Genomic DNA, 12,657 nt, shown 5'->3' with positions numbered 1-12,657 from the left:
GTTGCAGAGCACAGGCTCCGGACGCACAGGCTCAGCGGCCATGGCTCACGGGCCCAGCCGCTCCGCGGCATGTGGGATCCTCCCAGACCGGGGCACGAACCCGCGTCCCCTGCATCGGCAGGCGGACTCTCAACCACTGCGCCACCAGGGAAGCCCAAATTAACTGTATTTTTAGATTCACTGGAAATAGCGAAGGTAAAGGGGCTAGCCCTCTTGCACTAGGTAGCGCTGGAAGGGCTGTGCACTGGAAGTGGGGCCTGGAGGCTCCCTGGCTGGCGCTGTGCTGCCACCAAGCACAGCCTGATGCAGGAGCCCACGGCACCTGTGCTCTGAGCCTTGACTCAGATGCGCCTTTAAATGATCCCTGAACAAGTGTGACCGCGGATGAGAGCCATCTTCAGGGCTCTTCACTGAATTTTTCCCCCAACTTGGGGAAAAAATTTTTCCCCCAACTTGGTTCTACCCAGTTGACCCAAATCAGAGGTGTCTTGTGGCCCGAGGGCTCGTGCTTACTTGAGGATGTCTTTTAACAACAAGCTGGGTCTTCTCATCTTGTTCTGAGCACAAGTGTACCATTGCAGAGAGGGCCGCGAGCAATCGCTTTTCAGCTTCACACGGTTGTACTTGCTTGTCATTGCTGTGAAGAGAGGAGAGGGCAGGAGAAGGGAAAGAGGAAAGTGAGTTCAGCAGATTATGCTTTTAAAGAGCTTTTTTTTTTTTTTTTTTTTCCTGGCCTCTCCGCGCAGCTTGCGGGATCTTAGTTCCCCAACCAGGGACTGACCCTGGGCCCTTGGCAGTGAAAGCGCCAAGTCCTAAGCACTGGACTGCCAGGGAATTTCCTAAAGAGTTTTGATGTGGTATAGCCATACCATGAAATACGACTCAGCCAAAAAAAGGAGTGACCGATTGATACACGCAACTGGATGAATCTCGAGGCAATTATGCTGAGCCAATACTAAAAGGTTACATGTTGCAGGATTCCATTTATATTATATTCTTGAAATGACAAAATTACAGAAATGTAAACAGATTAGGTGTCAGGGGTTAGGGAGGGGGTGGTGCGGTGGCTATGGAAGGGCAACAGGAGGGGTCCTTTTGGTGATGGAAATATTCTGTATCTTGACTGTACCCCTGTCAATATCCCAGTTGTGCTATTCTACGGTTTTGCAGGATGCTACCATTGGGGGGAAAGTGAGTAATCTGTGTTGTATCTTACAACTGCATGTGACTCTACAATGATCCCAAAAGTAAAAGTCTAATTTTTGTTGAGTCTTTAACTATGAGAGATACTTATAGAACTATTTACAGATGAAACAGGAGAAATGAAATCTGCTTCAAAAAAAAACCAGGGAAGGGGAAAAGTGTTTGCGGGAATAGCTGACACAAGTTGAGCTTTAAAATGCTGTCAAATCTGGGCAATGGGTACATGGGGCTCACTATACAATTCTCAAAACTATTTGAAATTTTCTATAGTAAAAGTTTAAAAAGAAAGTGGTATATTAAAAAACAGGAAGAGGGTTACACTAAGAAAAAAAGAAAAAGAAAACATGGCAATTTAAAAAATTTTTAATGGCAACTTTAAAAGAGGTTTTCTTTAAAAAACACATATGTTCTGTGGTATGCTTGCCTACTTATTCTTCTGAATTAATTTTATTCTCAAATTTTCAATTCTTAAGCAATATTACAAGAGGTATTGTAGTAGAAATCAAAACATCTCCCCTCGGGCTTCCCTGGTGGCGCAGTGGTTGAGAGTCCGCCTGCCGATGCAGGGGACATGGGTTCGTGACCGGGTCTGGGAGGATCCCGCATGCCGCGGAGCGGCTGGGCCCGTGAGCCATGGCCGCTGAGCCTGCGCGTCCGGAGCCTGTGCTCCGCAACGGGAGAGGCCACAGCAGTGAGAGGCCCGCATACCGCAAAAAAAAAAACAACCAAAAAAAACATCTCCCCTCATATCAGTTTCCCCCTTCCTCTCTCCTCTGGATTTTTAGCTGGGCACACGGCCTCCCAGAATAAAGACTGCATTTCCCAGCCACCCTTGGAGCTAAGTACAGCCTTGTGACTAAGTTCTAGTCAATGGGATACAAGCAAAAGTGACCCGGAGAACTTTCAGGGTGCTTTCCTTGGCATATGCCCTTTTCTCCTTTATCCCCCTTCCTACTGGCTGAAATACTGACACTTGAGCCACTTTGGACCACACAGCATGTCACCCAAGGGATGGAGGAGCAACAAGAGAGAAGGGGCCCGGGTCCCTGGACCACCCCAAGGACAGAGCTGCCAATCCACCTTAGACTGCCTGCCTCTGGACTCTTACGTGACGGAGAAATAAATCTCCATCTTGTTGAAGCAACTGTTAATTAAATCCCAGCCAATATAGGCACCTATTGCATTATGGTATTTACATATTAATTCAAGAAATAACGTCTTTACTACACTTAGTCTTGAAGCCAGGAGGAAGTTATATCTCATTATTCACTTCCTTTCCCCCATTAGTGCTGTGCCATTTTCTTTGAAAAAAAAAAACAAAAACTTTTATCAAATTGACATCCAAGTATTTGATTTCTTTCTACTGTAAACACTCTCCCTCAACTGCAATTTTAACTGTGTAACACTAGAGTACAAGAATTTTCATAGACTTGCATCACTCCATTTGAGTAGTTTCAAAAAACTGAGCCGAGGGCCTCATTAGTAAACCTCTGCTGAAGAATCTACTGAATTCTTAAAGGAGAAGCGAGATCAACTGAGACCCTGGAAGGTTTTCAATCACCACAACTTCGTGGTTACTTGGATGCACAGTCAGCCAAGTGGTGGGTCCTAGGGGGCTGCCTATGACCAGGGCATCTATAAAAAGGAAGTTTCTATGATGCCCGTGTTTTTATGACTGGAATGACACTTCACACCCGCGTGGACCTCCTGAGAACAAAGCAGACGGTGGTATTGGAACCGGGTTCTCACCCTTGCCCATGGCTGGCGCGCTGGATGGAGCTGTGGGCTCTGGGCTCTACTCTGCCCCCTCTTTCTCATCTGCTCTGCCACTCAGGCTGCAAGCCTGCACACTGCATTCCCAGACTCTCTCTTGTGCCACCCAGCTTCCTGAGGAACTGTGATTGTGCGCCGTCTGCGTGGAAAACTGGAAGGCAAAGGCAGCCTTTCATATCTCTATGGTTTCTGGTTTCCTGCTGGACACGGACTGGGACATCAGATGACTCTCTTCTGCTACTTTTAGGAAAGTGGAACCAAACAGGAAGAGGCTCTGGAGGTGAGAGGAGGGTCTACAGTCCTGGATGCCTTCCTCTTGTCACCACTACTGCCACACAACACACTCACGCATCATTCAAACGCTCAAAAAAAAAAAAAAAGAGAGAGAGAGAGAGAGAGAGAAACAAAAAGAAAAAGACAGTTGTGTTTTTGTTTTGTTTTTCCTATCACACTGGAGGGGATCTCAGGAGAGACCCCTAGGCTCAGTTCCTCCACCTGCCACCTGAGAAGTCTGGGGCAACTGACTCTAACTTTGGTAGCTCAGTTTCCTCATCCGGAAAATGGGTCCAATATTACCTACCTCCCAGGATTCATGTGGGAATGGTGGTTGCACATAAGAAGCATTACCTCAGTGCTGGCTGTTGCTACTGTTACACAGAGAGGGAAGCGACAGGCATTTTATACAACTATCTGACAGGGCTTTAAGACATCTGCATCCTTTAGGCACTCTCATTTCTGGCCACAGGTTTCCGCTCCAGCCCCATCAGGGGCCTGTCTTCAGTCCTATCCGGGTCCCTTCCTGGGGAATCTCTGGAGAGGCAGCATCCTCCCGAAGCCCCTCCTGCGCTCACCCTGTCAGGTCCCGGTCAGTCTCTCTCTCCCCAACCCCTTTCTAAACGCCCAGCTTCCTTCGCCGGCCTCTCCTCCCCACCGTGACGGCCCAGCCGCTCCTTCACTCCGTCTGCGCATCACGCCGGGTGCCTGAGAACCACGCTTCCCTCCCGACCTCTGCAATGGTAAACTCCCTTACACACGGTGCAGGACTCCAGGGTCTCGGTTCCCACCCTCAGCACCATTTCCTCCTCGCTCACATATATTCACAAGGTTCACCACTTGCCTTTTACTCACCTCCTCAGGGGATCAGACCCCAAATCCATCTCCCTATGCAGGCCTCTCACCCAGCTCAGACCTGTCTAGCTAACGACCTGCCTGCTATCTTCTCCTCAAGCGAAATCACAAAGCAGAATCTTTTCTCACGTCATTTGGTAGCTGTATCATCCACTCAGTCATCCAAGCCAAAACGTGCAGGTGGGCCCCCAGACTTCTCCCTGGCAACCCCAGGCCCAATCAGTCCCCAGGGCCTCTCAATCATACCTTCTTGAAGTTCCCGGGCCCACGGGCATTCTCTTACCCAGACTCCCCTGTCTCAATTTTGTCCCTTCAAAGCCATCTTTCTAAAATATGTATCTGCTTAGTGGCTCCCAGCTCATCTCAGGTGCTATGACTTCAGGTGACAAACTTGTCTGCTACACTCTAGCCACAAAGAAGTACTGTTAGAAGCCTGGATGTGCCACATTGTTGCCTCCGTGCCTTTGTACAGATGCACGCTCCGTCTGGAATCCTGGTGGAAATACCCCCCAACGATCTGCCTGGTGAAGTGTCTCCTTTCATCCTTAAACCCTTCTCCTTCTCTGTGAAGATCATTTTCAGCACCATAACCGTCCCTGGGCACTTCCCCATCCCTGTTTACCACTATGAACTGAAATGTTCTGTGTACATTTTGGGTCTCCTCTACTTTTCTGCAAGCACCTGGAGGACTGAACTGCAGGGCCGGGGCTTTGCTCATCTTTGTAACCCTAACACCTAGGATAAGGCTTGGCACACAGCAGGCCCTTAAGAAACATCCCACATTGAATGGAATATGCATGACTCACCTATGGTCTGTTATCAAACAAGATAAACTTCCCCTCCCCGAGTGTACTTTCCCAAGGATATTTCAGATTAAAACTAAAACTGAATGTTAACAGCAATTCTAAGAGCAAAGAGTAAAGTGCAAGCTCTACTGAAACATCTAACATGTCCGGCAACAGGGAAATTTCTTGGTAAATTATGGTGCAAACCACTTAGAATACTCTGCAGTTGTTAAAGCCTTTGCTACACGAAGTGGAATCTGTGACCACAGCCTCAGCGTCAGCTGGGAGCAGGTTAGACGTGCAAAGTCTCAGCACTGCCCCCTCCATCTGCTGAATCACAGGATTCATATGAACGTTAAAGTCTGAGAAGCACTCAAAAGTATTCGGTTCATACATTTATTGGCACGGAAAGATACCGCAAGAAAAAAGCAGGTTTGTAAAAATTATGTATATATACCTATAATCATGTTCTAGGGTGCACCTGCTCAAGGTAGGAGAATTTTATTTCCCACGAAGTCACTGAATCCTCCTACTTGGGTTGGAATGTCTTCTTCCAATTTAGAAGGGACCACTTGGATTCAACACGACAAAAGGAGGGCCAAGCAGAGTCATCTTCACACACGCGCAGTTGACGTACGGCTGGGTGGCCTTAAGACGCTCCCTCGGAGAAGCCGGGGTTTACGTATTTCTAGTCCTGCTCCTCTCTGCACCATCTGCACTGTGTCCATTCATTTCTTTTGTCTTTAATGTGCTGTTTGGTGGAGGACGGGTTGCAATGAAAAGTTCAATGAAAACGTTTATCATCATGAGACGTGTTACACATAATTTTTGCCTTTTTAATGTACATTTGTCTCTTGTCTTCCCCACCAGAATGTAGATTCCACGAAAGCAGTGTTTTGCTCACCACTGAGCTCCCAGTGCCTAGGATGGTAAGGGGCACACAATAGGCAACTAATACATATTTACTGAAAAAATGCTCAAGTTTCTTATGAGATTTCAGAGGTGATGCTGGTTTCAGGCATTCCTCCAAGGACGTGTGCTGACAAGCCATCACCATCTGTCCCGTGGCACTCTCCTGGTTCTGCTTCTCCATTTCCTTCACGGGCAGCTCGTCCCCTACCACCTCCTTCTAAGTGCTAGGGTCCCAAGGCTCATAAATGTGCCCCTCCTTTCGTTCAGACTGCCAGAGTAAGAGCCTCCACTAACCCTTTCTATGCAGAAAAGGCCTGGCTTTCAAAATTATCTATTTCTACTCACATGTAAAACTGTAACAGGTGCTTCTCAAATGCTTGTAGACCTGATGACAAAATCATTCTTATTAAGGCCCTAATGAAGAAATACTAAGGCAAGGTCCAGGCCTTCAGTCCACTTGTACAACTGGCACTAACATTTTCAAATTAAGAATTAACCATCCAAGATAAGACTACAACAGACGCTGCAAAGCAGCACATGACAAACTGTCAGATTAACTGTACAGCCAACTACTGGTGCAAGAGAGGGTAGGACATTAATATTTATTGGGAGGAATAAGGTTACACACGATATCATTATATCCGAAAAACACCTTCTTTGGGGACTTCCCTGGTGGTCCAGTGGTTAAGAATCCACCTTCCAATGCAGGGGATGCAGGTTCGATCCCCGGTCAGGGAACTAAGATCCCACATGCCACCGGGCAACTAAGCCTGCACGCCGCAACTACTGAGCCCACCCGCTCTGGAGCCCTCGCACCACCACAACTATAGAGAAGCCCGCATGCCACAGCAAAGATCCCACGTGCCGCAACTAAGACCCGATGCAGCCACATAAATCAATCAATAAATCAATATTAAAAAAAACCCAAACACCTACTTTTCTGAATTGCTATCTGCATTTAACCTGTCGAAGGTCACACATAGACAAGTAGGGAGCTGAAATTTCCAGCCAACATCTATCCATGTCCAAGTCCACACCCTTCCACCTGGGGGTACTTAGGAAGGGTAGGTATTGGAATTAGGTGGGTATGCCTGTACGTGAAGGTTTTCTTGTTTTTTTATTTTTTTAATAATAAAGGCACGCCAAAGCACAGATTATTAGAAACAAAAACCTGAAACTGACGAAGCAGTAAATAAACCGACACAGCTGGAGTGGACAATCTGGGAAGATGAGCAGGTACAGCTTAGATCTTAACACGGCAGCCGAAAGAGCATGCCCTTCAAGGTGGAAGGTGTCTTGAGAAGGACTTCACAGCAAGAGATAAGGAAGCCTCACCCTAGGCTGTCCCGGGACAGCGGGGCAGGACACTGGACGCTCGGGTGGAAAGGGAGCCTGAGGTCCATCCTGGTGAGGAAGAGGATGGGGCGAGGACAGAGATCGATCAAGAAATGAAGAAGACTAGAGCCAAAAAGAAGCAGGCAAAGATCAATCTGGGCCCCGGTGATGGAAAGAAATAGGATCGGAAGTCAATTTTTGTAGTTTAGTGATGATGATGTGATGAACTTGAGATGATAAATAACTAGACAGAGATGCCCAGGATGCAGCTGGAAATGCGGCCTGGACTCCCCAGAACGCCCATCCCTCCAGCCAGCCTTTCTTGGCAGGTCTGAGAGTGATTAACTTCTCTCCTGTGAACCTCGACTGGTACAAGTCACACGCCATCCACGGGAAAGGGGAGAAGACAGTCCCTCAAATCATGCTTGGATTTTATGTTTTAGATGAAGAACTGTCCTTGATAAAGGAGGACAGGGGACAAGACAGAAAGCCTGCCGCAGGGGGAGACGTCTTTGGAGCGCGCAGAGATTAAACGCCTCCCAGTGCCAAGGATAACACACCCAGCTACAGCAGGAGCAGAGGGGGCTGGGTGAGGAGGGGAGACCCACCCTGAGGGCAGAAGGGAGTGAAGCAGAGGCCCGGGGAGTTTGGAGAGCGAGTGACTAGGTACAGCTGTGAAAGTATGGCCTGGGGTGTGGCCGCAGGCAGGAGTTAAGGGCCATACTGTGGTCTCGTTGGACACCCCAGGGCTGCTGCCACATCTCGGCTTGAGTGAGTGTTGACTGCTGACAGCACACCGCTGGCCCCTTCTCTGAGGATCTGCCCTCTGTCCCCAGCCAACGATTGATTGACAGGGGGACAAAAGGCCTGGGATTACCCTGGAGAGCAATTCAAGCTCCAGAGCTCCCTGGGGGAGCAGCTGAGACCACAATTCTTGCTCCAGGCTCTGCTTCTAGGGAACCTGACCTAAGACAGGTCATTAGGTCAGCAGGGTCAACATATGGATGATGGCAGAAGGTCACGGACGATCATGAAAAGCCCTTGACGATTTTATTCAGGGGGGTCATGAGATGTGGAGGAGAGTCGCCGGGGAGGCAGCAGGGACGTGGTGGAGGGGGAGAGCCAGAGACGGGGCTGGTCTCAGCAGCAGACCCTGTGGCCCAGCCCCCATGCTGTGGCCAGGTGGGCATGAAGGGCTTCCAGCTGCAGAACAGACAGGGCTTGAGGCAGGTCAGATGTGGCAGGCAGGCAGGAGGAGAACTCAAGTGTCAGGGAGGTCACAAGGAGGACGTGTGCCCTTGTGGAGTCCCCAGTGCCAGTGGGCCATTAGGCTGATAAATGCCAGCTTGGAGCCCTGGGGAGGGATCTGAGCTGGAGTATCAATCAGGGGTGCACTTGGTCGCACGTAACAGAAACCTGGGTGCCAGCCAAGGCTTTCAGCCAACTGGGGGTGTCTTTTTTTTTTTCTTCTTCTTCTTTTTGGCCATGCCGCGAGGCATGCGGGATCTTAGTTCCCCAACCAGGGATCAAACCCGTACCCGCTGCAGTGGATGCTTGAAGTCCTAACCACTAGACCGCCAGGGAATTCCCCGGGCATGTGTTTTTCTTACAGAACAGGCGCAGTGGCTCTGCAAAGCTGTCCGTGACCCTGGCTCCCACCAGCCTCTGCTCCAAACTCCAAGCAGGAAGGAGAAGAGGGATGAGCCAGAGAGGAAGGGGAGGCACCTCCATCAGGAAAGGAAACACTTCCCCAGAAATCCCTGACGGGCTTCCAACTCTATCTTGTTAGCCAGAACTGCATCATGTGACTACCCATAGCCGCAAAGTTGGCCAGGAACTTTTCACAAACCGGGCAGGCTGCTTCCACACAAAATTAGGATTCTGCCAGTAAGGAAGGAGGGAGAGAGGGAATCTCTAAATCAGCAGTAGGGCCAGCCACAGCCGAGATAAGGGCCTGGGGCTATTTAGATAAAGGACCAATTAAGGCTGTTCTAAAGAGACTAAAGAGATTCTCCAAGGGGAAGAACAAAAGGCAGAGCCTTCTAGGGGTTGGAGAGGTGAGGAAGAAACACAGAAGGTACTGCTGGAAATCAGAAAAGGAAACCTTAAGTAAAACCTGTGACTCTGTTGTGACAGTTCCAAGCCTGGGTTCCGTAACACTCCGGAAATTCAACTATTTAAGAAAGGAGCACCATAGTTCCTAAACATAATGCATTTTGGATCGCTTTAACCTAAAAAAGTAATAGGGGTGCCCCCACTGTACACAGAAAAAAGGGTGACTTCTAATTTCATCAGTTCCTCCAACATGCTCTGTGGGAATGCCAAGATGAAATGGATTAAGTCCCCGCTTTCTAGAAACCCGAGGTCCAGGGAAATGACAACAGGAACGGAACTCCAGCGGCGTGGGGAGGGCTTCAGGAAAGGAGGCTGTTCACAAGTGTGGTGCCTGACATCCAGCACAGACACAGACACGGTGTGGCCTCCCCAAAGCCCACGCACGGGTACTATCACAAAAGCCACGGGGCTAGGGCCCAGAAGCTGGGAAGCAGTGGGTCAGAGTGAAGTTCTAAACTAAACTTTCTTCTGCCCCCAGCCAACAGGAAGGAGAAGTGTCGGGGGGGAAGATGGTCTAGTTGGAGAAGTTCAAGAGCACAGCAGCCAGGGCCTTACCTGGGGCTCACAGAGTCCTGGTGACCTGTGCTCCCCGTCCGCCCAAGCTGACCGGCATCCTCATATAACCTAGGTGGCTAATTTCAAACCAGTTTCGGCCGTGGAACTCTTTTTGTGTTTTAAACCGGAACACTCACTTAGAATCCTAACATATAACACAGATAAGAGGCATGGAGTTGATCTCTTGCAGGGTTTCTCTGCCTCGGCACTACTGACATTTGGGGCTGGGTAATTCTTCGTTGTAGGAGGCAAAGAGGCTGTCTTGTGCATTGTGGGATGTTTCACAGCATCCCCGGCCTCCACCCACTAGATGCTGCTAGCATCTCTGGTCCTCGCCCTCTCTCCCAGTTGCGACAACCAAACATGTCTTCTGACCTTACCAAACATCCCCTGGAGGGCAAAATCGCCCCCGACTTTACTCATTGGGACAAAGTCACTATATATATTAAAATCTCAATACTGCTGTATTTTTTAAAGTATTGCAGGTAATTAAACAACGCAAAAACTGAAAATCAGAGACTGTGGGCTAAAAATTGATGTTACTTGCCCTTCAGCATCCAATCTTTTTCTAGATGTGGTGTGGGTAGCATAAGCTCACGAAATCCTGATTCAGCAAGATACGGGGTCGTGTTCTCATGTGTACAATGGAACAGGAACCAACTGGCAGGCACAGCCCTGCATTCACACGCCAGCCTGCTGAGGGGGGTTCACAGGTGTACATGGGGGAGGAAGGACAGCTTTCACTCCCGGATCCACGCAAGTCCAGCAGGTCACCTTAACCACCTCAGTCCACGCCCACCAGCAAAGGGTGCAAACCTCTGCTATATGGGACCTTCCTATTTCTGCTGGGTAGGCAGTGTCTCATTTCTATTTTAGGAATGTGAGATTTCACCCATGATGTCAAAACCACAACAAAAGTGCTGGTGAGAGCACTGATGCTGAGATCACGCTCAATCATCTCCCCAAAGCTTCTAATATTTGTTCAATTTAATTGATCAATGCCTCCACCCGTCTCAGCCTGCGGTTCTCCAACCTGACCACGCACAAGGACCACTTGCTGCTGTAACGTATGCAGGTTCCCAGACTTCATCCCCAGAATTTCCCGCCTGGCAGGACCAGGTGAGGACACCAAATGTGCATTTTAAGCAAGTTCCCCCGAGTTATGTGGGTATGGCCCTTTAGGAAGCCTTGCTCTCCAGCAAGCTTCTCACAGCGGTGATTAACAACAGATTTTAGCCTAAAGATTTTCAGATCCTCCTGCAAACTGCACAAAATTATAAGGACCTGTCTTCTGGGAAAGCATATAAAAGTGTTGCTCTGCGAATATGTAGTCTACACTCTACTAATTTGGGCCACCTACCAAGATGCAAGCAACTGCAAGATGATTCTGAGGTATGCTTTTTAATCTACTTCTAATCAACTGGTATAGCTCCAATGTGGAGAATACATGGTAACTATCATTCAGTCGCCTGCTTTTTATATGTTTAAAATTGTTAAAGGCAATTAACTGAGCCCTCACAGTACGTAAACATTTTCCAAAATGAGAACATGCCCGGCAACTGCAGATGGTATTTCTCCAATGTTTTACTGAAGTGACAAAAGATATTAATAGGACATCGACTGTTGCAGTGTCACATCTGGAGCCCTCTCCCCGTCTCCCCGTCTCCGTCTCCTCACTCTCCTCTCCTCTCCTCTCTGCTTCAGCCGAGCAGGCCTCCTGCTGTTCCTCTAGGGGTGGGGAGGCCGTCCCCACTTCCACTTCAGGGTCTTCACTGGTGGTTCTCTCTGTCCCTCTTCCAGAAGGCTCCCTCCCGCACCATCTTTATCCTGGTTTTTATTCAAAAGTCGCCTCCTTGATCACCCTCTGTAGCACGGCATTCTCACCCTAAGCCCTGTGATTCACTTTCCTGCTTCACTTTACCTCGTACACTCATTACGACTCGTACATATTTGCCTACTGTCTGCTCTCCCCACTAAAACATAAGATTCCTAGACTGTCAATGTTGTTCACTGCTGTAACCTCAGAACCTAAAACAGTGCCTCGCATGTAAAAGGCACTTAAATACTTGAACGAATGAACCAATGAATAAATGAATGCACTGGTCAGCAGCCTGCACCCAGATCCCCACAGAAAAGCTAACCCAAACTCAGCAAGATCCTAACAGGAGGCAGACGTGAAGACCAGATCCTTCCATGCGTCCAGATATCACAATCATTGGTTGGTTGTACAGTGTCCAGGGCACAACCAGCATACAGAGAACAGAGACAGGAATCCTTTTTCAAACAAGAATCACTGTGTATGTATGGTGAGGAAGGATGAGGAAGGGAGATAAATGATTTTCCCACCCACTACCAAGGAAATAAAAGAGCAACTGGAACATCACTTATATGTGGAATCTAAAAAAGTCTAACTCATAGAAACAGAGAGTAGAGTGGTAGTTAACAGGGGCTGGCGGGGGGTGGGGTGGGAGAAATGGGGAGGTGTCAGTGCCCAGTTATAAGAATAAGTTCTGGGGATCTAATGCACAGCATGGTGATTATAGTTAATAATACTGTATTGCATACTTCAAAGTTGCTAAGAGAATAGATCTTAAGTGTTCTCAGCACAAAAAAAAAAAAAAAAGATAATTATGTGCAGTAATGGATGTTTTAGCCAAGGCTATGGTGATAATCATTTTGCAACATACAAGTGTATCAAGTCAACATGCTGTACAACTTAAATTCATACAATGTTATATGTCAATTATATCTCAATAAAGCTGAGGAAAAATCCAATTAAAATAAAAGAGAGGGCTTCCCTGGTGGCGCAGTGGTTGAGAATCCGCTTGCCGATGCAGGGGACACGGGTTCG

The 12,657-nt window shown here is 48.4% G+C and overlaps 1 protein-coding gene across 4 annotated transcripts in view; it reads right to left on the bottom strand.

The window, feature by feature from the left end:
• Nucleotides 1-12,657, bottom strand: part of LOC114483912 (lactosylceramide alpha-2,3-sialyltransferase-like) — a 29,494-nt gene that overhangs the window by 6,193 nt on the left and 10,644 nt on the right. For 2 of the 4 annotated variants that reach the window (XM_028485568.2, XM_028485571.1), the window contains exons 2-3: nucleotides 5,347-5,640; nucleotides 514-637 (exon numbers count right to left, since the gene is read on the bottom strand). In XM_028485568.2, coding sequence (XP_028341369.1) covers nucleotides 514-637; nucleotides 5,347-5,356 — 134 coding nt within the window. In that variant the 5' untranslated portion in view covers nucleotides 5,357-5,640. Of the gene's footprint in view, nucleotides 1-513; nucleotides 638-2,952; nucleotides 3,339-5,346; nucleotides 5,641-12,657 lie in introns of all 4 variants that reach the window. The other 2 variants (XM_028485572.2, XM_028485567.1) reach the window with 2 other exon arrangements.

The sequence above is a fragment of the Physeter macrocephalus genome, unplaced genomic scaffold (genome assembly GCF_002837175.3).
Source record: "Physeter macrocephalus isolate SW-GA unplaced genomic scaffold, ASM283717v5 random_462, whole genome shotgun sequence".
In the NCBI taxonomy this organism is placed as follows: domain Eukaryota; kingdom Metazoa; phylum Chordata; class Mammalia; order Artiodactyla; family Physeteridae; genus Physeter; species Physeter macrocephalus.
The sequence above is the reverse complement of the archived record's forward strand: the minus strand, read 5'-3'. Positions and strand labels throughout refer to the sequence as shown.